This window comes from Myotis yumanensis, unplaced genomic scaffold, assembly GCF_028538775.1.
Source record: "Myotis yumanensis isolate MYYU_CA2020_CCGP unplaced genomic scaffold, mMyoYum1.0.hap1 SCAF_7, whole genome shotgun sequence".
Taxonomy (NCBI): domain Eukaryota; kingdom Metazoa; phylum Chordata; class Mammalia; order Chiroptera; family Vespertilionidae; genus Myotis; species Myotis yumanensis.
In genome coordinates, this window is record NW_027223758.1 from 36,091,431 (window position 1) to 36,118,842 (window position 27,412).

A 27,412-nucleotide genomic window follows, 5' to 3' on the forward strand; every position below is an offset into this window, starting at 1 on the left:
ATGTCAGAGAAAGAAGACACTGGAAGGAGTAAGGTGCCTATATTAATAATGTATAACTTGAGCCCAGAGCCAGGGAGACGAATGTACACTGTGGTGTGTGTGTGTGTGTGTGTGTGTGTGTGTGTGTGTGTGTGTAATTAAAAATGGGCTCAAATAAGCTATTCTTGTATAGGTTTGTGCTTATCTATTCCTGTGTACTTTCTATGTACCAGGCTCTATTTTAGGTGCTAGGGGTTAGCAATGAACAAGACAGACAATGTCTCTGTTGTAATGGAGTTTATATTCTAGTGAAAGACACAGATAATATTCAAGTAAATAAAATACATGAGATAATTTCAAATAGTGGGAAGTTTCATGAAAAAAATTAAAAAATGATTTGATAGAGAGTTTCTGGAGGGGCAAGCTGTGCACATAGGTGGGTGTATAAATGTGGTACGTGTACTTGCAGAAGGACCCATGTTTGACTCCTGGATCCATATATTTATGCTTATTTGTGCCTATGTATGTAAATGGGCAGATTTTATGCCTATAATATTTTGTATGTTATATGTAATATTATGCATTTCAGTGTACACAGGTGAGCTGGTATATTGGTATGCATGTGGAAACATATGTGCATGGGTATGTGGTATGTTCTGCATTTAGCCTTAACTGGAGATGTTCTGAAGTTCCTATGGCACGTCAGTGGGCCAGTTAAGGAAATGGCTTTTTTGCCTTTGGCATTCAGGGCCATTTGCCAGCTTCTTCTCTCCTTGTTTCTTCCCACATTAGAAAGCTCTCTCTGCCTGGCTCCTCTCGGCCCTAGGGGGGCTAAGCCACGGAAAGGATAGTAACTTAATCAGTAAACCAGGAAGTGGAAAGAGGCTGATAATCTTCTGTGTAACCTCCAAAGGCCTGGCTTCTTTGCTAGCCCCTGTCTTTTACACTGTGAGGGGAAAGAGTCTGGACTTGAAATCAGAAGACCTGAGGATCTATTCTTGGCTCTGCCGTTTATGGTTGTGTGACCTTGGCCAAGCTATTACCTCTCTCTGGGTTTCAGTTACCATCTTCATAAGTACTCTGGGTAGTGTAGTATTTAGGGAGAGCTATGCAGTGCTGGTGCCTGAAGGAGGAGGGAAGGTATTCTGAGCAGGGACAATGGTATGATAAAAAGTGTGGAGGTGGGCCTTTGTGTGTGTTTAAGGGAAGCCAAGAGAAATCCACTTAGAATAAAATTAAAACTTCTTACCATTGCCTACAAGGCCCTACATGCTCTGGTGCTGTCTACTTCTCATTCTTACCCTCGTTGTTCCCTATACTTAAGCTAAACTGGCTTCCTTTCTGTTCTTTGAAATGGCCAAGCTCTTTACCACCTCAGTGCCTTTCCAAATTTCAGTGTTCTCTCTGCCTGGGGTACTCTTCCCAAGAATTCATATAGTTGCCTACTTCTCATTACTTAGGTCTTAGCTCAAATATCACCTCCCCAGGGAGAGGCCTTCCTTGACCATCTTATTTAGAGTATCATCCTCTAATGTTTATTAATATTTAAAATGCACATATCCTTTGACCCAACAATTTTACTTCTAGTAATTCACCCTACAGATATATTTGCAAGTGAATAAATAACACATGAATAAAGATATTAATTGAAGCATTTATTTGTTAAATAAATTATGGTACATACAATCAGTAGAATATTATGCAGATGACAAAGAAAATTAAACAGCACAATAAGTCTTGATGGAGAATGATATCAATGTATATTAAGTTTTTTAAAAAGTAAGATTATTGAGCTCTAAACTTAAGATTTATTGGATTTATAGTATACTCATAAAAATAAGACACAGAATAGTGTGTACTGTATGCTATCATTGCATAGAAAACTGACTATATATAAACATAAATACATGTATTTATGCTTGACTGATAGGCCTGTCCTGTGGTTATAGCAGCTCTTTCCCACGTCTACCCACACTGTGCTTAGTTGGGATCTATAGGGTACTTACTTTTCTTTTGAACAGCATTAAAATTCAGTTTTTTAAACTTTTAAAATTTCCATCTTCAGTGATATCCCAAGGACTTTATGAAAGATGCTAAAAGTGTAGACTTTTTCCAAAGTGATTATCTTGATCACTCCACATTAATTCAGTTTCCCTATCTATACCTTCCATCTTACAAGGAGTGGCCTTGTCTGCATATTGACTATTTCTGGAAACTTATACAACATAGGGTAACAGTGGTTGCTAGTAGGCAGGGTGATTGGGGGTGGGGGGAGGGAATTTCTCATCACATATCTTTTTATGCAGTAACATTTGTATTTATTACTTACTCGAAAAATAAAATTGAAAAAGAAAAACCACTGAGGAGGAATATTCTTATAGCTAAATATTCACATATAATCATGAAAGTTCCTTAAAATGTCTTTAAAAAAAGTATTTCTTCTCAAGTAATGGTTATCATAATCTGAAATTATCTTGGTTGTATTTGTTACTTGTGTATTTCTTCCACTATCATTGGAATATAAGCTCCATGTTGTCAGGGATCTTGCTTCTCTTGTTTATCAGTGCCTTATTTCTATACATGTATATAGTACGTAGTAGTTATTGAATAAGCAAATGAACAAATGAAGGACTATCAAAGAAAACCAGGTGAAGCCTAGGGAGGACTGGGAGGCGAGGCTGAGGAGGACAGAAATCAGCTGATGGAGATTGGTGATTCTCAAACTTTAAATTTATATCACAATCACCTAGTGATTCTTGATAACAGCTTGTAATAAAGAAGTAGATTTTTGAATCTTGTGATTCTGATTCATTAGGTTTTAGTAGGGACTCAGGAATCTACATTTTAACACATTTCCCTAGGTGACTTGGGTGCAAGTGATCTGGAGACCCCACTTTACATCTGTGATATAATTTCTCCTTAATACATCCCTAGGATAGAAGATAAAGGACCATCATCTCATTTTATCAACCTAAATGAGGCTGAGAGATTAACAATACATTTTTCCAATGACACAGCTTGTGTATAAAGTATACTTTGAAAGGGCAAAGTATCTAAACAGTCAGTTTAAGGTAAAATTGTAGATGGCTCACCCTCACAGGACATTCACAGGCCTTGGTGTTACTGAATGGATTTTACATTCCTATTTTTTGTTTGCGGAAGAGATTATACTCCCTAATGACTGGTTCTTTCTGATTTATCTCAGGGAGGGCAATGAGCCAGAGGAGACTACCCAAATCACATATCATGAACTTCTGGTCCAAGTGTGCCAGTTCAGCAATGTTCTCCGAAAACAGGGTGAGTGGGAAGGTCGGGGGAAGGGACTGGAGGGTCTGGCCTTGGGGTATCTGAGGACTTGGGGGAAGTAGATAAGGATGGGAGGAATCAGGTAATGGGGATAGAAGAGGTGATCTGGGGTGGTGGTGGTAGTGGTAGCTGGATGGGAGGGAGTGAGTAGCAGCAAGAAAGATCCATGGTCCATGGTCTGTGTCCTTTTCCTGCAGGCATTCGGAAGGGTGACCGAGTGGCCATCTACATGCCCATGATACCAAAGCTTGTGGTAGCAATGCTGGCATGTGCTCGCCTTGGGGCTCTCCACTCCATTGTGGTAGGAATTTGTGCTGGAAAGGGGGGCTGGTTGGGGATGGGACTCTGGAGAAGTAGGGTGGGCCTGGATGATGGAGGATCTTAAGAACCGGACTAAGGAGTTTAAAATGTTTTTGTTATAGTTTCCATATCAGTTATCCAGTTTCTTCTAGGATCCTGACTTAGAGACTCTAAAGGTTTTATGCATGACTCCTTTCCTTGTTCACTTATCCCTGGGTCCCCCTTTCCCTCAGTCTTTCTTCCCTTCCCTAGTTTGCAGGCTTTTCTGCAGAGTCTCTGTGTGAACGGATCCTGGATGCCAGTTGCAGCCTTCTCATCACTGCAGGTGACTAATTTTCACCCCTTCTCCAGAAACCCTGTACCCCAAGTCTTTGTTCCAATCAGCTAGTTGAGCTTTGGACTGCTCAATGTAGAGCAAGCATGTCAAACTCAAAGGCTAACACAGGCCAAATAAACAAGGTTTAAGTTTATGTGGGCCACAAAAAAAATAAAAGCTTCAATTTTCATAGAAACTCAGGTTTATTTCGATAGAGACATGCTGAATTCAAAGGGCTGAAATAAATGAGTAATCGTTAACATAAAATAATAGAACATTTTAATAAAAATTAATATTTTTTCTTGAACATTAACTACCAGACATTGAATAACTGCACAAATTAATAAGCATAACACAAATAAACCTATTTTTCTTGTTCTCCCAAAGCAAAATATTTCCTGTTGCGCACACCAAACAAGTCAGTCAAAGACTAATGATGTGGCAATTGGTTGCTAAAATATTCGCTGCTAGTATTAGTAGAGAGAAATGGTGCGCCTGCGTGTAAGGCACGTAAGGGAAATGAATACAATATGATTATAGTAATTAGTCATTAGCGAACATTGTAGTTCGTTATTAATAATTATGTACAACAGGATATTGTAAAAATTGTTATGAAATTTTTATTAAAATGTTTCTTACATACCATTATATTGGCTGGGCCACAAAAATATTCGTTGTGGGCTGCATGCGGCCCACGGGCAGCAAGTTTGACATGCTTGATGTAGAGGGTAGGGACTGCCTACTCTTTAGCTCCTGGTTCTACCTCAGCCAACCCTCTGTCAGCTCAAATCAGCTCGAAGAACCAGAGTTAAGAGGCAACTCAGGAAGGACTCTGTGAACATTGTGCTCACTGTGGATAAGGGGTGAGGAGTATGGTGCCTTCCTAAGGCCTGGAATGTCTGTTGCTCCCCAAAGATGCCTTCTACAGGGGGGAAAAGCTTGTGAAACTGAAGGAACTGGCTGATGAGGCCCTGGAGAAGTGTCGGGAGAAGTAAGTGTGTTTGGCCAGTTGGCTATTACTTTGGTCAATTTGGATTTTCCCCAGTGCCATGTTTCCTTTATCTCTCCTACCCTGATGGACCTGGGTGGGCCCTACCAAAGTCTCTGTTGAACCTACCATCCTACCACTTCAGGCTTTTCTTTTCTCCAGGGGTTTCCCCGTGAGATGCTGCATTGTGGTCAAGCACCTGAGGAGGACAGAGCTGGGAACAGGTGACTCTCTCAGTCAGTCCCCCCCAATTAAGAGGCCATGTCCGGATGTGCAGGTGAGTCTGGCACTGCTAAGCCCTGCCCTCTCATGGGCTCCAGTTGGCTCCTTTTTCCTACCCTTTCCTTCTTTACTTCCTCATTATAATGCTTGCATCTGAGAGCCATCCTAGAAATGCATCCTTGGCAGGACTAGCCGGGAGCTGAGGGCTTTGAACTTGAAAGTAGTTAGGGAGCCCCTTGCAACTTGGGACCTTAGCATGAGATATTGTGAGGGAGACTTCTATGCTGGTTGGCAGGAGGGACACTCAGGGTTTGGACTTGGGTTAGAAATGGGCTGACTTGGGTGACTAAATATAATCATCTTGATTACTGGTCTGTGGCTTGGGTTGGGTTCCTGTGGGGTCCCACTATGGAAGGATCAAGATCTGGCTCTCAAGATATGGCTCTTATTAGAAAAGAAGGCAGTCAGAGGTTTGGGCTGCCCTTCCCTCTTGCCCTTCACTATACTTGGACCCTGCTCACTATGCTTTCCGTGGGCTCTTAACAGGGTAAGCTGAAAGAAAAACCCAAGTGCATCTGGCCCCAGGTATCCACCTCTGCACTGCCTTGGGCACTGCTTTCCTGCGTGCTTGTCTGTGTGTCCATTGCTTTTTGCCTGTTTGCCCCATTGAGTTGTCTGCCAGACCTAACCCTTTTCTCCCTATCCCTGGGTCCTTTGACATTTAAGTCACTTGGAAGTGTTGTAATACCAAGTGCCTGTTGCTACCTTTCTGAACTGACATAGGGCATGGATCTCAGGAAAGTAGCAACAGACAACTCATTTTTCTCCTGCAGCTCAGGACCAAGTAACCTGTCAGAAAGTTTATACTGTGCATTTAGTTGGGGCAGAGCCAGAAAGAGACAGGAGGAAGAGCAGGTAGAGGAGGTATAGCTCTTAACCTTGGGAATTCACCATCAAGCTGGGGAGTTTGATATGTATTACAAATGAAAGCCTAAGTTTTTTATAGGACAGCAGAGAAGATTCCTAAATATGTTTATATACTACTTTGGGATTTACAAATTGCACATATACTCTGATGTAATTAAGTACTTAATTGAACAAAAGTTACATTGTAGGTAGTTCTAGGAAGGGAAATCCCTAAGTGGGGAGTCAAAGCAGATTAGTATAGAGGAGAGAGTGGATTTGGAGTCCAGAAACCAATTTTTAGCTGTATGACCTTGAATAAGTTGCCTCTGCTCTCTGGGCTTCAGTTCCCTCATCAGGAATGGAAAGATGATAGTACATGTTTAAAAGGAAACCACTTTCCTTAATAAAACAAAGGAGAAAACCCACAATTCTTCCGAGTTTTACCATCTTCATAGGGTATCTTACTCTTAAATCTGCTATGATTATAACTTCTTAGGGTAATGGTAGAAATAATCCCCCTTTTCTCTATTCTCATTAGCATGGTAGAGACCCATCTGATTCCCAGGGGACACTGTGTTCTTTTTTTATTTTTTTAATATATTTTTATTGATTTCAGAGAGGAAGGGAGAGGGAGAGAAAAATAGAAACATCAATGATGAGTGAGAATCATTGATCGGCTGCCTCCTGCACGCCCCCTACTGGGGATCAAGCCTGCAATCTGGGCATGTGCTCTTGACCGGAATCAAACCCAGGACCCTTCAGTCCGCAGACCAACGCTCTATCCACTGAGCCAAACCAGCCAGGACGACACTGTGTTCTTTTAAAACTCAGGCAGGGGCCTTGCCAGTGTGGCTCAGAGGTTGAACGTCTATCTATGAACCAGGAGATCATGGTTTGCTTTCTGGTCAGAACACATGCCTGGGCCCCCAGTAGGGATCATGCAGGAAGCAGCCAATCAATGATTCTCTCTCATTATTAATGTTTCTGTCTCCCTCTCCCTTCCTCTCTGAAATAAATTCAAACAAACAAACAAAAACCCCACCAAAAAAAAACCAAAAAACAAAACTTCAGGCTGGGACCTACTAGTAAGACTTTTTCTCTTGAAGGAGGTAACAAATTTGGTGATTATAGTATAGGCTCTGGAGACAGACTACTTGGGTTCAAATCTTGGTTCTATCACCTGCTGTTATGGGAGCTTGGGCAAGTTGCATAAGCTCTCTTGCCTCAGTTTTCCCATCTGTAAAGATGTTCAGGACATAGTAACTACTCCATAAAGGTTAGCTTTTATTAATAGCTTTGAACATAGATACACTGGCATTTCTAAGAGGGAAACCAGAAAAGAAGGAAACTCTTATAATTCTTTAATACCAGAGACCTTCAGGCCACAGACTCCTGGATTTTTGTTTCTTGGAGGTAAAGACAACCAGTTACCAAAAAACCAAAGACCATAAAAATGGGCTTACTGAGAACTGCAGTAAAAGCTGCAGAATTCTTGGCAGAGCTCCAATCCCCTTCAAGGGAGGGCCTGCACAATTTGTATGTTCCCTCCTCAACTATGTCACCTTCAAACTTCCTCATGTTTCTCTCACACCTGGCAGCTTCCTTCCCTGAAACTATCCTGGTCCAAGGACAAAGGCCAACTAACTCCTCAGTTTGTATTGCAGAAAATTCAAACTTTTTCCTGGTTCAAAGCTCTGGGCCCTTATAGGCACACACACCTAAAACACAACCAATGTCTGCGGCACTAATGGAACTCACCCTACATCCTGGTGCAGATTATCAGCTCCACACCTGAAGCATGCCTCCCTCACCTTCTTACTCACATATTCACAAAGGAAGCAGCTTTATAAGATTATAAGTCCTCTCATTGCCACAGTGTAACTTACCCTTACATGTACCTACTGCCTTTTTTTCTGACAATTCACACCAGTATTGTAGACCAGTACCATATGCCCAAAGCACTGACACACTTCTGCTTAAATACATTAATGACCTCATCTAAAGTAGATTGTTTGCAAGAAAAAAAGTGTTCATGTGACAAGGTATGTGTAGACCCATATGGCTATTCCACTAAAAAATAGAGTGTGTTGCCCTAGCCGGTTTGGCTCAGTGGATAGAGCGTTGGCCTGCGGGCCAAAGGGTCCTGGGTTAGATCTGGTCAAGGGCATGTACCTTGGTTGCAGGCTCCTCCTTGGCCTGGGCCCTGGTCAGGGCTTGTGCAGGAGGCAACCAATCGATGTGTTTCTCTCACATCGATGTTTCTCTCTATCTTTCTCTCTCTCTCCCACTCTCCCTAAAAATCAATGGAAAAATATCCTCAGGTGAGGATTAGCAAAAATAAAAAATAGGGTGTGTTTTTTAGCTCAATGGTAGCTTTTCTCTCCTCTTTTTCTTCTTAAAATTTTAATGGTGCCTCATTTGGCCTGGGCTTGTCATTCTTATGATGCTTTTGTGCCAGAAACTTCAATTTCTGTAAACTAAGGGGCAGATAGTAAGGGGAGTGGTTGGAGATTCATTTTATAATTCATCAAAGTATGTGTAACACTTTGGGGTTTTTAAAACAAAACTAGAGGCCCGATCCACAAAATTCATGCAAGGGGCTCAGCCCTCACAGCTTCTCGCAGCCCTGGCTTCGTCCAGAAGGTCGTCCAGATGGTTGTTCTGCTGTTTGTTCTAGTTAGCATATTAGCTTTTTATTATATAGGATATGCACATACCAGATTATCATATAGACATACAACAGGAGTAAGGTGTTTCTATTACAATATCATGTCTACCTGCCAGCCAGGGCCATTGAACATAGAGGCTAATGAATATGAAAGGGCTTTGTGACAAGTAAAGCAAACCCCAAACAGTTCCCATCATCATACCCTTAAATTCATCTTCCAGAGGAGGTCAGTGGAACTGAACTAAGTTCTATCTTTCCTGATATTTATTAGTCTTCCCCACCCCCCAGGATAAACCAAGACTTGATGTTTACTAGGTAATACCTTTCTCTTTTGATGTTCCCCAAATCCTGAGAGACCACTGGGGCAAGAATGACTATCTTCATTTTATTTTTATTTTTGTTAAGTCTCACCCAAGGATATTTTCCATTGATTTTTAGAGAGGGTGGAAGGGAGGGGGAGAGACAGAGAAAAAGAAATATCAATGTGAGAGAAGCACATCAACTGGTCACCTCCTGCATGCACCCCCAGGACCAGGTATTGAGCCTGCAACCGAGGTTCGTACCCTTGATTGGAATTGAACCCAGGACATTCAGTCTGCACTCTATCTACTGAGCCAAACCAGCTAGGGCAACTATCTTCATTTTAAAAAGGAGTGACAAGGTAAAGTGACTTGTGTAAGGTCATATATAGCTAGAAGTGGCAGAACTGGAATTGAAATCCATCCAGTGCAATTTTTGGACAAATTCAGGGAATCCAACTTCACTCAGCAAAGAACAGACTCAGAAAACTAGTTGTTCAAATAAATGATATAACCAGGAAAGTAAAGCAGTTTCAAGCAGAGTTTAGAAAAATTTAAGGATGACAGATCCAGAAATAGTTATCAAAGGCACTCCAGTATAGGAGGACATCCCTCCACTAGAAGTCCACCTTGGTCCTTCTCCACCAACTTAAAGCAAGGCTTCTTGATGAATGGAACCTCAAGCAAATGTCTTTATGGAAAACTTATTGGTAGCAGTGATATAAAGGGGCAGAGCAAGGGTAGGAACCTCCAAGTGGAGAATGAAGTCTGGACATGCAGGAAAAGGCACTTGGACCAAGATCTATTGACTTCTTTCACTACTAACTAACAGAACCAGATGCCTGCCTCACCTGTAGGCTCTGGCTAATTTTGCATTTCTGAATTGTGTGGTGTTCGCATCCCGGCCGATGAGCTACTATTCCCATAAGTACATATGTGTGTATGCAGGTCTGTGTGTGCATATTCATCCAACAAAAATTTATTGAGTGCCTTTTGAGAACAAGGCATTTTGCTATGTGTTGGGGACATGGGGAAAAAAGACAGACATGCCACTGCCTTCATAGAGGTCACTATCTAGTGTAATCAAGCAAACAACTAAATAAAATAACTGGAAATATGTGCTGTGTGGGAAAGAAATATGGTGCTGTGATAAAGAATACTGGCAGGGGATGATGATGGGGTGGAAATCTACCAGATACTGTTCAGGAAAAGCCCGTCTCTCTGTTCCATTCCACTCTCCCAGGGCCCTTCCTCCTTCCCAGCACGCCACCTGCCAGTCCCACTCTGGTCTTTCCAGGTGCCATTTATCTCCTGTCCCCATTTGGCACTGTTCAAAGTTCTTTCCTGTCCTTTCCTGTCTTCCTTCTGCAGATATCCTGGAATGAGGGGGTTGACTTCTGGTGGCATGAACTCATACACGAGGCAGGGGATGAGTGTGAGCCTGAGTGGTGTGATGCTGAGGACCCGCTCTTCATCCTGTACACCAGTGGCTCCACAGGCAAACCCAAGGCAAGTGTGCATGTGTGTGCATGTGCGTGTGCGTGTGTGTGTGTGTATAGCATGTAATGACATAAATTTTACTCTACGACCCTGAGTTTCAGAAATGTCACATTACCTTTTTTAAAAATATATTTTTATTGATTTCAGAGAGGAAGGGAGAGGGGGAGAGAGAGATAGAAACAGCAATAATGAGAGAATCATTGATTGGCTGCCTCCTGCATGCCGCACACTGGGAATCAAGCTCACAACCCGGGCATGTGCCCTGACTGGGAGTCAAACCGTGACCTCCTGGTTCATAAGTCAACGCTCAACCACTGAGCCACGCTGGCCGGGCTCATATTACCTTTTCTAAATCAAATTTAGACACTAGATTGTGAGGCCTAGGATGAGATAATTCAAGTGGGGGCTTTCATAATGCCAAGAGGAGGAGAAAAGGATCAGTCCATGTGATTTATATTGATGTTTCTTGCCCATGCCTACATGGTTTGGTTGAAGGAGAGCTACCTTGTCTACTCAAGGTCACAGGTAGGCACAAGGATCTCTCTTGGGCTCCTAGACTACAGCTCTTAGAGTTCAGTTTCTTCAACATGCCACACTTTAACATCTAGTTCCTCCCAGAGCACAATAAGAGCCAAAAAATACTTAAGAAAACCCTGTTCCATTGACTTAAAAGATATGTTACTCTGCCTTCCACCTACCCCATCCCTAAATTCTTTGGAATATCCCTTAATGGGCCTTTAGAAACACAGTTTTGGCCTCTCTTTCCTAGGGATGGGATATTGATAAAGTAAGAGAATAAGATTGTCTCTTCCCCCAACCACACACACACACACTTTCATTTTGTCAACGGGTAAATTGAGTGTGTGTGCACAAATGCACAACAGAGACATTATTATGTACTCAAAGTGATATGTCAGAGTGATGTGGGTAGCTCAGAAATACCATTTTAGGGTGTGGGTGTGAATGATGGACTGAATGTATATGTGTGTGAAGTGTGATATGGGAACATGGAGAAAAGGCGATAGAAGAGATGGATGCTGTGAAAGAGGTGCTGGCAGAGCCAAAATCTTTGAGGAGGATATTCCTCTAGCTCTGCCCAGCCAGCCTATATTTGGTGGTCAGTGGGGGTGAACCCAAGCCCCATCCTGAGGCCCTGTTCTCCCCGCAGGGTGTGGTACACACAGTTGGAGGCTACATGCTCTATGTGGCCACAACCTTCAAGTACGTGTTTGACTTCCATGCAGAGGATGTGTTCTGGTGCACAGCAGACATTGGCTGGATCACTGGCCATTCCTATGTCACCTATGGACCAATGGCTAACGGTGCCACCAGTGTTTTGGTGAGAGGGGAGCTGGGACCCATGGCTACCTGGCCTACTTAGGGGTGGACAAGATGATACTGGGTGACTGCCTCCAATGGCTACTTGGTCTAGAGGAAGTAGGACTTACACAGTTCTTACTCAGTTCTGAGGGGATTATGAATCCTAAGTGGGAAGTTCTCTTTGCTTATCTGGTAAAGGAGTGAAGGCATGGGTTTGTCAGAAAGGGCAAAATACTAAGTCTGAGGGTATGGTAGCGGGGTGGAGGGGACTATTGGGAAGGACCAGGAATGACCAGTCTTCACTGGGGTTAGTTTGAGGGGATCCCCACATACCCGGACGTGAGCCGCATGTGGAGTATTGTGGACAAATACAAGGTGACCAAGTTCTACACAGCACCTACAGCTATCCGCCTGCTCATGAAGTTTGGAGATAAGCCTGTCACCAAGTGAGACCCCTCCCCAGCTGCTGCCCCATGGGTGTCCCTCAGAGTTGGGTACTGGCCTTTGTGCACAGTCTTTTCCATGCCACTGTTCTAGCTCTCTGATCTGGAATGGGGGTTTGGGGGGTGGGGGTGGCAGGAGAACATGGGTATGTCTTCTGATTCCCAGTGGTACTTAGAGCCTAACTCTCTCCCCACTCCCTGCCCAAGGCATAGTCGGGCATCCTTACAGGTATTAGGCACAGTAGGAGAACCCATCAACCCTGAGGCCTGGTTGTGGTACCACCAGGTAGTAGGTGCCCAACGCTGCCCTATTGTGGACACCTTCTGGCAGACAGAGACAGTGAGTAAAGGGTCCAGGAGGTTGGGGCTCAGGGATAATATGGGAAGACTTACTCAAACCCCTTATCTCTGACTTCTACAGGGTGGCCATATGCTGACCCCCCTCCCTGGTGCAACACCAATGAAGCCTGGTTCTGCTGTGAGTGAGGCTCCTTTGGCTGGTCCTGGCTAGACAGGGGTAGAATCTTGGGGCGTTTGGCCTAGGTAGAGGGTGGAGGACTGGACTGAGATGTGTGATGAATTTGGGGCTCTGCCTCTCCTTGGGAGAGGTAGAGTTGAGTCAGAGTTGCCTCATTTCTCTCCTTGGGTCGCTTGTTTGCTTCCAGACCTTTCCATTTTTTGGTGTAGCTCCTGCAATCCTGAATGAGTCTGGGGAAGAGTTGGAAGGTGAAGCGGAAGGCTATCTGGTGAGGCCCTGGCCCTTTGTGGTCTCTGAGGAGTTGGGGGAAAGGGTCCACCAAGGGGTACCTTACTTTGCTTCAAAGTTTATAACCTAATCTCTCCTGGTAGCTTCTGTGATTAAAGTTACAAACTTGAAGGTTTATCCTTTGTAGAGACCCTGCAGGGAATCGTTCTGGATATTTTGCCTGCCTCTCTGCCTTTTGGCCCAAGAGACTCCTAAGGGCTCTGTTCAAAGATCCCTAATGGTGCCTTTTTGGGTCTGGAAGACTTAGTACCAACTTTTCCTTTAATAAACAATTCTAATGTGAAAGGAGGCTTCATAACATAGTGGGAAATCATATAGGCTCCAGAATCAACCTGCCTGAGTTCAAATCCTGGCTCTGCCTTTCTGTGACCTCCGAAGAGGTCACAAAAGTTAAGTTGCCTAACCCCCTGAACCTAAATTTTCTCATTTGTAAAACAGGGTTCTAATAGTACCATTGTCTTCTGTAGTTGCTGGATTGATTAAATTAGATAACCCATGTGAAGAGTTTAGCACAGAACCTAACAGTCAGTGCTAGATAAATTTTAGCTGTTGTGATTTGTATTAGTACTTATATTGTCAGCCCTGACGCTCCATCCCACTTCACTTTTATTAAGAACAAGGTAGTAACAAGGGCAGCACTTGAGTCCAGGTCTTCTGCCTCTTAGCCATCATCTCATCCATCTGCTGCCACAGGATGTTATTGATTGGGGCAATAATTTACTCATATATGGGTCCCACATTTTTATACAACTGTTTTCATTTGCATCAAACTGGAACTGCTTTCCTGAGGGATTACCCAAAAGGACACTCAAATTTGTTAAGTGCTTATTATAAATGGAACATTGTGCTAAGTATCTTCTACCTGCTATCAATTTAATCTTCAGATTATTTTCTCTGATTTACAGATAAGGATCCTGAAGCTCAGATAGGTAAAGTTACTTACCCAAGGTCACACAGCTAGTAAGTGGCATAGTTGGGATTCCAAGTCTGGATTGTCTATCTCTAAAGCCTGTACTTTGTCTTACATCTCAGGAATGGCATTCAGGCCATTTCTTCTTAGATTTGGCAAAGCTTTGATTGTCTTTCAGTGAGACAGTGTAACAGATCTGATCACTGTGCCTTCCTCACTCCCCAGGTGTTCAAGCAGCCCTGGCCAGGGATCATGCGCACTGTGTATGGGAATCATGAACGCTTTGAGACCACCTACTTTAAGAAGTTCCCTGGGTACTACGTGACAGGAGATGGTGAGCCTTGGCTTTTCCCTACCTACACTTCCTATCAAGACATATACTTTTCCCTTTCATTTTCAGGAAGAATTGGCTAAGGGTGAAGAAACAGAGTGAGAGAGAAATGTGTCCAATGTGTCAGTGTCTAATACTGAGGCAGAGCTACAGAGTCTGTAAGAGCTGGGATGAGTACTGCAGGATGGGTCTCAGCGTGGTGCCATCTGAGATTTTTTTAAAAATATATTTTTATTGATTTTTTTACAGAGAGGAAGGGAGAGGGATAGAAAGTTAGAAACATCGATGAGAGAGAAACATCAATCAGCTGCCTCCTGCACACCCCCTACTGGGGATGTGTCCGCAACCAAGGTACATGCCCTTGACCGGAATCGAACCCGGGACCCCTCAGTCCGCAGGCCGACGCTCTATCCACTAAGCCAAACCAGTTAGGGCGCCATCTGAGATTTGATGTATGAGGAAAGGTTCTTGTTGTCATTACTCCTGTGTTGAAAGAGATGGGGCATGTGACAGTATTACAATGTCATGTGTGTCCCCATATCTGGAGGCTGTGTTTGCCCATGAGTCCATCCACCATTTCATTCATCCACAAATATTTATTAAGCATTTACTATGTCCAGGTACTGATCTAAGCACAGGGGATATTACCATGAATAAGGTAGGCAAGTTCTCTGCTCTCATGGGGCTTACTTTCTATTAAAGGGATACAGACTGTAAACTTAGCAAACAAGTAAGCTAGCTTATTTTTTTCCCCATTGATTTTTATTTATTTTATTTTTTATTGTTTTATTGCTTAAAGTATTACAAAGAGTATTACATATGTCTCCTTTTTTCCCTGCACTTGACAATCCCCTGGCCTCCCCTACCCCCCAGTGTCTTATGTCCATTGGTTATGCTTATATGCATGCATACAAGTCCTTCGGTTGACCTCTTACCCTCCCCTCCTGCCCCCCAACCCTACCCGGCCTTCCCGCTGTAGTTTGACAGTCTGTTGGAGGCTGCTCTGCCTCTGTATCTATTTTTGTTCATAAGTTTATAATGGTCTTTATTATCCATAAATGAGTGAGATCATGTGGTATTTTTCCTTCATTGACTGGCTTATTTCAGTTAGCATAATGCTCTCCAGTTCCATCCATGCTGTTGCAAATGGTAAGAATTCCTTCTTTTTTATAGCAGCATAGTATTCCATCGTGTAGATGTACCACAGTTTTCTAATCCATTCATCTACTGATGGGCACTTAGGCTGTTTCCAGATCTTAGCTATGGTGAATTGTGCTGCTATGAATATAGGGGTGCATGTATCCTTTCTGATTGGTGTTTGTTTTCTTGGGATATATTCCTAGAAGTGGGATCACGGTGTCAAATGGGAGTTCCATTTTTAGTTTTTTTGAGGAAACCCCATACTGTCTTCCATAGTGTAAGCTAGCTTATTTTAGTGGTAAGTGCTATGAAGGAAAAGTGCTCTAAACAGAATAATGGGATAGAGTGTCTGCTGGCATAGTCATATATGGGATGGTGAGAGGCTTCTCTGAACTGACATTTGATCACAGACCTGAAAGGTGAGGAGGAGCCAGGCATGGGAAATCTGGAGTTAGTGTAAGTGTTCTGTGCAGACACATGCTTGAAATATCTGAGGAACAGACTGAAGCTTGTGTGGCCAGAGTGTAGTGAGCAAAGAGAAGAACGTTATATGTAGTTGGAGCGGTAGATAATATAGGGCCTTGTGGACCATGGTGAGGAGTTTGATTTTATCCAATGTACAGTGGGAGACTTTTAGAGGTTTTGAGCAGAGAAGTGATGAGGATTAATTTACTGTTTAGAAAATATTTGTCTAATTTATGGAGAATAAACTTTGGGTGGGTGTACTAGTTATCTATTGTTGTGGAGCAAATTACCCCAAGCTTGGCAGTTTAAAAGAACAAATAGCCCTGGCCAGTGTATTTCAGTGGTTAGAGTGTTGGCCCGCACACCAAAGGGTCTTGGGTTTGATTCCCGGTCAAGGGCACGTTCCTGGGTTGAAGGTTCCATCCCTGGTCCAGTCTGGGCACATATGGGAGACAACCAATCGATGTGTCTCATTCATATCGATGTTTTTGCCTCCCCCCATCCTTTTCTGAAGAATTGGTGGAGAGAATATCCTCAGGTGAGGATTAAAAACAAATAAACAAACAAAACCCAAACAAATATTATATTATCTTATAAAATTTCAGAGGATCAGCAACACAGTGGCTTAGCTGGCGGTTCTTGATCAGTCTCGTGGGTTACAGTCAAGTTGTCCTGAAATGTCTGGAGGACCCACTTCCAAGCCCACTCATGTGGCTGTTGGTGTGAACCCTCAGTTCCTTGCCACTGGGCCTCTCTATAAGCCACTCACGACATGGCAGCTGGCTTCCCCCAGAGCAAATAATCTGAGAGAACACAACCAAGATAGAAGCCATAGTGTCTTCTATAATCTAATCACAGAAATGACATCCCATCACTTCTGCCAAATTATATTGACTACACAGACTAACCCTAGTACAATGAGAAAGGACTACACAGGGGTATGAATGCCAGGAGGTGGAGATCAGTGTGACCACTTTGGAGCCTGGCTACCACAGTAGGCAAGAGTAGAAGCAGAAAGACTTGCTAGGAAGCTAGTGCAGTGGGTGTGGTGGTTTGGTAATGTGGATCATACATCCTACTGTGGATATTTATTATGTTGTGGATTTTTCTTCCCAGGTTGCCGGCGAGACCAGGATGGCTATTACTGGATCACTGGCAGGATTGATGACATGCTGAATGTATCTGGTGAGGGCCAGGGACCATTCTCCTTTCTCATTAGCCCTGATCTCTCAGGAAGTCCCAGTTAAAAGCCTTTTGAGAACCAGGATGTCCTTTGGCCAAACCATGTTTGGAGTGAAGCATTCAGTTCTGGGCCCAAGTTTTGGAGGAAGAGTGAAAACACTGGAACGTGCCTAGAGGAGGGGAACTGGAATGGTGGGGCAACTGAAACATGCCATGTGAGGAATGAAGGGCTTTTCCCATTTGACTAGACCAGGTCTGTCCTGTTGGCAGATGGAGCAGGGGTAGGGGTAGAGGCTGGGATCTCTCATGGCATTTCCTTTCCCTTGACAAGGACACTTGCTGAGCACGGCAGAGGTGGAGTCAGCACTTGTGGAACATAAGGCTATCGCAGAGGCAGCCGTGGTCAGCCACCCTCATCCTGTGAAGGGCGAATGCCTCTACTGCTTTGTCACCCTGTGTGATGGCTATACCTTCAGCTCCACTCTCACCGAGGAGCTCAAGAAGCAGAGTGAGGAGCCTACCTGGGCAGACACTGGGGGGTTTGTCCTGATGTCCCAGTTATCTCAGCAGGCTGTTGAGGAAGGCTGGAGTAAGCTGCTCCCCAAACCACAAACAGGTCCCAGAGGGCTGATTGCCCTCTTTCCATTCAGTCTCTACTAGTTTCTCCACTAGGATAATGGCCGGCATTTATAGAATTCTTTCTCTGTACCATCACTGTGCTAAGTGCTTTAAATGCATATAATCACCCCCAAAATTGATCCAATTGTTACCCGCATTATAAAGACGAACAAATTGAGGCTCAGAGAAGTTGAATCACTTGCCTAGGGCCACACTGCTAGAAAAGTGGGATTTCAAATCTAGCAAGCTGATTCTAGAGCCTGATGGTGAGATTAAGATAAATGAGATAGTAAAGAGATAATGTGCCCTAGCTGGTTTGGCTCAGTGGATAGAGTGACTAAAGGTCGCAGGTTCGATTCCAGTCAAGGAACAAAGCGATCTTTACTTTGGTTTTGGGGAGCCGGGTTAATGATACTGAAGAAATGCCTAATGATTTGTTGTTACAGTTAGAGAAAAGATTGGCCCCATTGCCACACCAGATTACATCCAGAATGCACCTGGCTTGCCTAAAACCCGCTCAGGTATGTTCAGAGGCTGGAGGGACTTGGATTGGGATTGAGATTGACTGAGGCCCACTAGTGGTGGAATGTGTGGATGGAAGCCTTTGGCAGGGTTGGAATGGGTCATTGTAGTCACCAGGTAACCAGAAGCCTGTGGTCCCCCAGGGAAAATCATGAGGCGGGTGCTTCGGAAGATCGCTCAGAATGACCGTGACCTGGGAGACATATCTACTGTGGCTGACCCATCTGTCATTAGCCAGCTCTTCAGCCACCGCTGCTTGACTGTCCAGTGAACAAGACTGCCCTTTATCCCGTACTCCCCGCTGCTTGCCTTTCCAAAGTTCTGCCCACCCTCCCTGCCCCTATCCAGGAGTGCTAAGGGCCAGGGCTGACCCACACGGAGGACCAGCTTTACCCCTGGGTGGAGGCAACTTTCTGTGACTGCCAGGAAGGTAGGACAGGACCCAGGTCAGTATCAGGCTGCAGTGCTTTCAAAGAGCTCTTGGAGCCCAGAATAGGGTGAAGGTCATGTCCCTAACCCAAACTGAGTGTTCGGAAAGCAAGTGAGGGCCTAGACTGAAGAAGCAGGTAGGCAGCTCTGTAATCCTGTCAACTCTCAGGAAGCACCAGTACTTATCTTGGGCATGCACTTACCCTTAGAAACACCTGTGTATGAGACCTGGAATAATTATTACTTTTAAAAACACTTTGCTTCTTCTGCTCTGGGTCTTTTGTGCCAGATGGCAGTGCTTGCCTGCCCATTTGCTCCAGGGGCTGTGCAAGCAGGCTGTTTCCAGATGGTTTTCAGATCATTTTCTTCTTTGCAAGAGTAAATGTGTTTTATTCCTAGGGCCAGAGAAACTTGTCTTCCTTGCCCTCTGTTCCCACCCTCATCTGAACACAGTTGTGCCCATGACAGACACTCTCAAATGAAACTCTTTTCTTGCCTTGGTTCTGCTCAAGCCCTGTGGTTGTTGGAATAAAGTCTGTGACCTCAAGAAGGTGGTGACTTGTTTTCTTAAGTATCTTATAGGCTGGATACTTGCTAGCTGCTCTGATCTGCATGAGGATATTAAGGGGAGTGGCTTTTCCCAGGAATACCCCAATATCCTCCTCCTAAAACTTTTGGTTTGGGCAAACTAGGCAGGTCTACAGTCATAGGCCCTTTGACAAATTACTGAGCTAAGCAGGAAAACAAATGAAGCCAGTTCATATCTGTGATGTTCCATCATAGTTGCCCTCCCTCCAGCTCCTGCTAGGGCCTCTCTCTTTTCCCTATGACCCCTTGGGAGCACTAGTGAGTGACTAAGGATTGGAACTTCAGGGCCCTATTCATAGGGTCTGGAGCTAGGGTGACTCTGATTAGAGCCAAGTCACTTCCCCTGTTCTAATCCACCTTAAGAGGGCTGGCCCAGATTAAAGCTCCTTATTCCCCTAATTGCACAAACCAAGGAATCACAGAATCAGAAATGTAGTTTTATTTAAGGCAGAGGTAGGGAAAGGATATGCCCTTCCATCCCCCTCCTCCTACCCCTAAGTTCTATCCTAAGTCAGACACTGGGACCTGCTGAAAAGGATGAGGGGCTGACAGGAAGGTGGCAGGGTATTGGACTCTTACCTCTGATCAGCTTCCTTTCAGTTGTACCCATACCCTGAGGATTTAGGGGCTTCTAGATCTCACCTAAGGGAAACACAGCTTTCCTGGTCTTCAAATGGGACGAACCCAGAATTCACCCTTCTCTAGAAGAGACTAGCCCTCCAAAGGTAGGAGGAGAAAAGCACCTGTCAAGAGGACTAGGAGAGGGATGACAAGTATGAGGGATAGAAGGTCTCTTGAGCGAAGTCTGGGCAGGCCTGGTTGTGCCCTCACACAGGGTATGGGTTGTCCAGAACTGCCACTCCTGCTACCACACCACCATCTGCATGTTCAGTGGCTTTGGTTCGAAGCAGATGTCCCACGTGCTTGTTCATCACAAGTGTCTTTCCCTGCCTATAGAAATGGGAGCAGGAGACACACAACTGTCACCTAGACTCAGTCTTCAAACCCATGACCTTCCCTGGTTCCAGCTGAGCAGTACATGAGTCACTGACTACACCCAAGAAAGTGCTAGGATTTTAGAAACAGGTTTGGGTTTGCATCCTGGCTTGGAAAATACTAGCTCTGTGTCTTTGAACAAGTTACTCAGCCTTTCTAAATATCAATTTGTTCAATTTTAAGTGGGGATAATACCTCTCACTTTGCAAGACAGTCATGAGGCTTAAATAAAGCAGGAAAAGCACATAACATGATGCTAGGCTCACATTTCATGTTCTATAGTTCTAAATCTCCTTCCCTACTTCCCTCTCAAGATGGCTATGGTGATGGGGAGGGTATGGGATGGTGGAGAGGGTTTGGGAGTGGCAGGCAGAGATGCTGTGAGTGGTGAGAGGGGATGATTATAGAGAGGGCAGGCTCTGGTGGGGAGCATGGCAGGATCTGGTATTCCTATCTTGCCCTGACCTTGGAGTATTTTCTAGGAAGCAGTAAGAGGGACCAGAAACTGTTCCTTATAAATACCCAAGTCTTCCTCTATTCTTGATTCTTTAGTGCTCAAATCCAAATCTAGGGGCCACTCAGATTTTCAAAGCCACTGAGTATCCTCTAGCTGGCCCATTCCACCTTTCCCCAGACCCCAGAAGACTGGGAACTAGACCTAAACTCTCTTCTTTATTGGGGTCTCCTTCTAGTCCAGGGTTATTTTCTCATCCATATTGATACCTTAAGTGGTATCAATTACTTGAAATTTCCTTTATAGTTGCAAAACACTTCTCATCTGGGCTTCATTTGATAGCCCTGTTAGGTGGGCAGGTCTTAGCTCACCTGACATAGACACCGAAGATGCCCAGCTCTGAGATACATTGGACCACTCGGACAGGGCATCCAGGCCGTAGTAGGCAATTCCCAAAAGGCTCAGGCTCAATCTTCTCCATGAGGATGTAGGAGGCTCTCTCCTCGCTGTCTTTCAGCCGCTCCAGGGTCTGCACCATCTCCTCCCCATATAGGTTGTTACCTGCAATTCCACTGGCCAGTCACCGTGGACCCTGTGTCCACCTTTTCCACCCCATTCCCCCACTTCTGGGGCGGTCTGGGCAATCGGCAGCCTCAGTTCCTGACACCAGCTCACTGAAGCCAGGGCAGGGCTGGCTCCCAAGGAGGAAAGGTCACCTTAACAAAAGAGTTTTGATTCACACAAGTGAACACACCTTCCCCACACCATCCTGCCCTGGTTCTCCTCCTACCTGTCTATAGCTTTACTTTTCAGCCTCTCTGACTGGCTCCTGCCCCCCTTAAATGTTGGGATTTCCAAGGAATTAGTCCCCCATCCTCATTCTCTCCTCCATGTACACACTTTTTTTTTTTTTTTAGGAAGATCTCTTCCAAGACTCCATCTATATTCTACAACTTGTTAACTTCCAAATCTTTAACTCAAGCTCCCTGCTCTAGACATCACGTGAATATCCACTGGGTCCCGAAAACAAACTCAACATGTCCAAACAGAATACATTACTTCTGCCTGAACCTGCCCATCTTGGACCTTCCTACTCTCAATCAGGCAAAAGGTATTCCTGAGTCATATTTAACGCCTTCCTCTCCATTACCTCACCCATTCAGACATGTCTCTTCAGTCTGTACCCCACACTGTCACAGTGCTAGCCCAAGCCTCTACATTGCTCTTCTGGACACCTATGCCAGCCTCCTCTCTGGTCTTAAAACTCTAACGACATCCCACTACCCTTAGGAAAAATCCAATTTCCTGCATATAGTAAATGTCCTTTATAATTAGGTCCCAAACTACCTTTACCAGCTCAAAACCCTGCCTCCTACTTCCCATGCTGTACTCCAGCCTCACCGTAACTCATTAATCTCTCAACACTTTCATGGACCAGTGCTTTTGCTTAAGGTTGCTCCTTCTGTATGGTATGCTCTTCCCCATTTTCCACCTGGGAAACTCCTACCTATCTCCTAAGACTAAGATCAAAAACCATTTCCTCTCGTTCTGTGAGGCAGAAATGATCCCTGCCTTCAAGAAGTTCACACTAGGCAGGAAGACATCTAAAGTCCTGATATATCCCCATCCCACTTCCCCACAATACACCCACAGACACCTCAGACTAAACTTGTCCAAACCCTCAAGTGCTGGTTAATTAGATTCCCCTGTGTTCCACAGCACTTGTCACAGAGTCTCCTGGGACACTATCCAAGGTGAGAGCCTGTGTTCATAGCAAGTGCTGGTCAGCACTGGTGACAGTTTTGCTAGCCCCCTTTCCCTGAGCAGCCCAGAAAAGGGGGATCTACATACCTCCACCTTCTCTTTGGGGCTTTAACACAAACCGGTTAGGAGCAGCAAGGGCCTCAGCGATGGCCTGGTCCCCTTCTTCACCCTGGTAGGAGGTAAGATAGCAGTCTTTGGCCAAAGAGGCAGGAAGTGAGGTCCTGCTGGTTGGTCAGCAGCATCAGAGGAAGAGCATCAGGGAGAACGGTAAGCCCCTTTAGACCGGATGCATGTGGCCCCTCAAAAAGACTCCTGCAGCAGCAAGTACAAGAGAATAAGTTTTCTCTGGCAACAATTCAGGAGTCTGCAGCAGAAGATCTGGAAAGTGGGTACAGATATTCCCTAACCCTTGCTGTCTGCCTCAGCCTTTCCTCTGGTTACCATCCCCATCTCCACCTTTGCTGAGAGAGTTTACAGTGGATTCTAGCTCCTCTCCCCAAGACAGAGCATCACTGACCCAAGTCCAGTCCAGTGCCAGCTCCAGCCTCCCCAACGCTTTGAGCTCTGGGTCCCTACCACCTAAAAGGCCTTCGGTGGGAGAAATGGGCTGCCTACACACCAGATCCAGTGAGTACAGGCCAGCAAAGGTGGCACGGAGGCGGGCCACAGCCTCAGGCTGGTCAGGGAGCAACACCTCCAGCACGCCCACTCTGCTCAGTTCCTGCTGCACCTTCTTAGTTCCAGCCAGCTGGGTGGCAATATCTGGGCACTTGACAGAACATGACCTCTCCAGCAGCAGGCGTGCTTCCCAGTTCTGCAAAGAGAAAACAAGAGGAATTCTACTTTATTTCACATCAGCTGTCCATTAAGTGCCAGGTATCGTGCTTTCTATTCTCATTCATTATCCCCAGGGTCACTGCAACATCCTTGTGAGGCAGGTGTGTCCCCTTCCAATCTGCAGAATTCTTGCCCTCAGGGAGCTCCCAGTCTAGCTCAATGATACATGACTATGATGAAAACGGAAAACATTAATGTGAGAGAGACACATTGATCGGTTCAATTGGTTGCTTCTCGGGGCCAGGGATCAAACCAGCAACCCAGGTACATGCCCTTGACCAGGAGTCAAACCCGAGAGCCTTCAGTGTGCAGGCCAATACTCTAACCATCGAGCAACACCAGCCAGGGCTCTCTCCCTGGAATTCTTTTCCAAAGGATGATTGAATCCTTCTCAATCTTAAGTCTGGCCTCAAAGTCATCTTTGCAAATCACCCTATTTAATGTGGGTTTCACCATAATTCTCTACTTTTTCATCCTGTTGTTTCATTCAAAGAGTTTCCCCCAACTAAAAGAAAAGCATTTTTTTCTATTTTTGTTTACTTTCTGGTGTCCATCTGCCTGACCAGATTGTGAGCTCCATGAGGACTGGTCCCTTGTTGTCTTTGTTTCCTGCCGTATCCCCAGTGTCTAACACAGTTTCCTGCCTGGCACTTTGTAGGTTCTCAATAAGTATTTGTTATTGTTGTTTAATAAGATGAAATCTGAGTGACAGGTAGAGTTAAACAGGTGAGACTTAATAGGGAAGAAGTACTGTAAGTCTTCACTTAACACTATCGATAAATTCTTAGAAACTGCAACTTAGTGAAACCAATTTTACCATAAGCTAATTGGTAGAAATAAGAGTTAAATTCCTATGGCATATTTCTAGTCACAAAAATATCACCAAACTTCTAAATAAAGACCCAAACATTTCTATTATTAAAAACTGAAATAAAAGTGAGCTATACACACATTTAAGAAAGATTAATAAAAACAAAATAATGACTTTCCAACCCACTTAGTCCAACCCAGGGTTGCGGGTAGAGGAGCCTATCCCAGCAGCTCAGGGTGCCAGGCAGGAACCAAGCCTGAACATGATACAACCCCCCACTCCCTCCCCCACACACCCACTAGACTGGGACAATTCAGACAAGCCAGATCACCTAATGTGCACATCTTTGGGATGTGGGAGGAAACGAGTACCATGCAGACATGGGGAGAACTGCAAACTCCACAGAGACAGTGGCCCCGGCCAGAATCAATTTTCCCCCTCATTAACATTATAATGAAACAACATTATTCAAGGACCTGCTGTTCTCAGATTAACAGAATAATATGGGCAAAGGCCTATAGGTGGGTAATCACAAGATGAAAAGTCCAGTGTCAGGATTTTAGGGTGTGAGAGGCAGGGAAACAGCAGAAGGTCATGCCCACTCTAGTCCCATGCTCAAGCACTGGGGGTACAGTCTGTCCTTGACCCCAGACCACATCAGACTGCCCACAGGAGGATCAAGGCTATGGTCTGAGGAATAATGCCCTGCCTCCCTATCCTAACCCCACCTTTGCCCATGCTGTTCTTCCTTTGCTATAATCATCCACCTGCAGTGGCTGATCTTCACCAATAACCCCAGGCACCTAACTACTAGGCTGGTATTCCAGGCAGAGTTACAGGTGCCCAGAACATCAGAAATAAATCCAGATAAGTACCATTATATTAGAAGCAGGGAAAGCAAAACTCAGAGATGAGCAGGGGCTTGTCCATGGTCCACTAGCAAGTCACTAAGCCTTGCAGACTTATCTCCATGTTCTAAACCTGGTCTGAACTTCTCAGTTCCTTAAAAATGTCCTCCTTATGCACTAATTTCCTTCCTTATTAGCTCCACTTCTCTCTTTTTAAAGTTTTATTTGGCTCTTTCCCCCAAACCTCCTGTCCTGGAACCTGGATCCATTTTCTAAATGGATAGCTTCTTTCTTCCCTAGTCAGTGAGTTCCCACCATTGCTAAACACAGGACCTCCTGTGGAGCTGCTCCCTTTACACCTGGGCTTAGGGAGAATCCCATATTCAAAGAACAATAGATATAGAAGGAGCTCTCTCAATTTTCTAGTGTAGTTCCCTCAGCTTACTCACCAGAAAGGGTCAGGAACCTACCCGTGGGCACACAGATGCAGAGCCAAAGGCTCATGACCCCTAATGGTATTTCCTAACTTATTGCTTCCTTTACCTTCTCCCCACTGAAAGCAAGGCTTTTTAGCCTTTCCATGCTGTAGATTAGGGGTAGGGGAATGATATACTGGGAATGTCATTGGATTGAGAGTCACAAAGCCTGGGAACTTCCAGTGGGACCTTTGGCAAGCCTTGCATCTCTCCAAACCTTGGTTTCTCCTTTTGTATAATGGGAATACCTATATGCCTCACAGGGTGGTTGTAAGGATTCACTGAAATAATGGATGTGGAAAGTAATTTTGAAACTACATGGTAGGGATAACAGGATTAAGGTGATCTCATTACTGTCATTAACAAGAATGGGCAGGTGATATAAACTCTCTGATGCATAAAAAAGAGTGGTAAGAGTTGGCAGGAAGGAAATGGTCAGTGGTGTGGTAAAACTGGTTTGCATCAGCTTGTAAGAGCTGACTGTACCCATCTCTTCCTAACTCTGTGTTTAGAGATGTTAAATTGGGTAGCTTGAAATTGGCCATGATGGGGAGAATTTACACAATACAAGTCAGCAAATGCTACAAATTACTTTTCCTTCAGAAAGATGATTGTTAAACACTACCAGCATATCCCCAGAAACAGTGTGAATGGCTAAAGCACTGTGGATTCCTGAGGACTCAGATTCTAGAATTCAGTGTTTGTAGAGAGTGAGAGGTAGCAAAAAGCTTATAGGATTGGAGGTTCCAGCAGCAAGTTCCCTGAGGAAGTAATGAATCCAAAGCTCAGGGAAAACACGGTTTGTCGTGACACCCGAGTTGGGTCTCTGAGGAGTGATCGTAGGCCCCCAGAGGCCAAGAATAGTTGAACAGAAAATACCAACCTGTTGATTGTACTGACTCGGCATGTAGCCATCCCGGAAGTAAACCACAGCAATTTCCTGGCCATCCCTAGAACACAGGATGGAGAAAGCTGTTGTGTTAAATTATAACTGAAGTTTTCAGTAGTTCGATCTATTTCAGGGCACATCAAAATGAGTTTGGCTACTTTGAAAGTCCACAGGGGCAGCCTAGACAGGGGTTCATTGGAACCAGTGAGAGTAGATACCACACCACTACTGCTTCTACTAAAAACATGTAGGTGTTAAAAACAACAACAACAAAAATATGGAGGTGTCCAGAAAAGAATGCTTTAGGATATTCCAGATCTAGAATCATTCTAGGAAGGCCAGAGAGAAACTAGAATCAAATTAGGTAAATTTTTTAAAAATTGGGCTTAAAATGACTGAACAGCAGTAATGCACTTGTGTTTACTGTGTAAACAAGTTGAAAACAGGCTGAGATTTTTAAAAAAAATAGTGGGAGTGATGGTAGGGAGATGTAAAATTATGAGTCTAGTTAAGACACAGGCTGTCTTTTGAACTTTCCCCCCTTTCTTTGGTTTATTTAGTATTTTCTGGTTATGCCCTGGTCGGGTAGCTCAGTTGTTTGGAGCAGCTTTGCAATACACCAAGGTTGCTGGTTTGATCCCCAGTCAGGACATATACAAGAGTCAACCAATGAGTGCATAAATAAGTGGAACGACTATTTGTTATCTCTTCCCCTCTGTCTAAAAAGTCAATCAATCAATAAAATTTAAAAATTTTTTCTGGTTTATCTGGAAAGTAAATTAATGACTTTATTTTGTTATGATAAAAGTACATTTTGAAAGTAGTAAATGGTATTGTGAAATTCCATGGAGGTTCTTAATTTTAAGAATTATAAAGTTCCAGATCTAAATATGTGTCCTGTAAGCAATACTATACAAAAATGTACTAAAGTCATCAGGTGGTGGCTTAGAGCACAGACCCAGCCCCTTGAGGTCTTCCTGAGCTAAGAGCAAGTCCCAGATCAATCACAGAATAAGACAGCTACTCATCTTCCTCCTTGACTGCCCAGCCCAACTGCTGAGGCCTGACTTAACTAGCCACCAAGAGGGCCAAGAAAATTTTGGGGTGCCCTAGTCAGTTTGGCTCAGTGGATAGAGCAT

The 27,412-nt window shown here is 44.4% G+C and overlaps 2 protein-coding genes across 4 annotated transcripts in view; one reads left to right on the forward strand and one right to left on the reverse strand.

Annotated features, from left to right (window-relative positions):
* The window catches only part of ACSS2 (acyl-CoA synthetase short chain family member 2), a 60,218-nt gene extending 41,058 nt beyond the window's left edge, over positions 1–19,160 (forward strand). Inside the window, exons 3-18 of the mRNA XM_070420187.1 lie at positions 3,185–3,276; positions 3,483–3,586; positions 3,838–3,910; positions 4,817–4,892; positions 5,052–5,166; positions 10,356–10,493; positions 11,653–11,823; positions 12,117–12,250; positions 12,455–12,587; positions 12,669–12,725; positions 12,913–12,993; positions 14,149–14,257; positions 16,976–17,044; positions 17,373–17,549; positions 18,106–18,180; positions 18,325–19,160. Coding sequence (XP_070276288.1) covers positions 3,185–3,276; positions 3,483–3,586; positions 3,838–3,910; positions 4,817–4,892; positions 5,052–5,166; positions 10,356–10,493; positions 11,653–11,823; positions 12,117–12,250; positions 12,455–12,587; positions 12,669–12,725; positions 12,913–12,993; positions 14,149–14,257; positions 16,976–17,044; positions 17,373–17,549; positions 18,106–18,180; positions 18,325–18,452 — 1,732 coding nt within the window. The 3' untranslated portion in view covers positions 18,453–19,160. The remainder of the gene's footprint in view (positions 1–3,184; positions 3,277–3,482; positions 3,587–3,837; positions 3,911–4,816; positions 4,893–5,051; positions 5,167–10,355; positions 10,494–11,652; positions 11,824–12,116; positions 12,251–12,454; positions 12,588–12,668; positions 12,726–12,912; positions 12,994–14,148; positions 14,258–16,975; positions 17,045–17,372; positions 17,550–18,105; positions 18,181–18,324) is intronic.
* A 454-nt stretch (positions 19,161–19,614) lies between these two features.
* Positions 19,615–27,412, reverse strand: part of GSS (glutathione synthetase) — a 33,022-nt gene continuing 25,224 nt past the window's right edge. For all 3 annotated transcript variants that reach the window (XM_070420191.1, XM_070420193.1, XM_070420192.1), the window contains 5 exons: positions 26,268–26,334; positions 23,032–23,226; positions 22,500–22,581; positions 21,020–21,209; positions 19,615–20,149 (listed from right to left, as the gene is read on the reverse strand). In XM_070420191.1, coding sequence (XP_070276292.1) covers positions 20,026–20,149; positions 21,020–21,209; positions 22,500–22,581; positions 23,032–23,226; positions 26,268–26,334 — 658 coding nt within the window. In that variant the 3' untranslated portion in view covers positions 19,615–20,025. The remainder of the gene's footprint in view (positions 20,150–21,019; positions 21,210–22,499; positions 22,582–23,031; positions 23,227–26,267; positions 26,335–27,412) is intronic.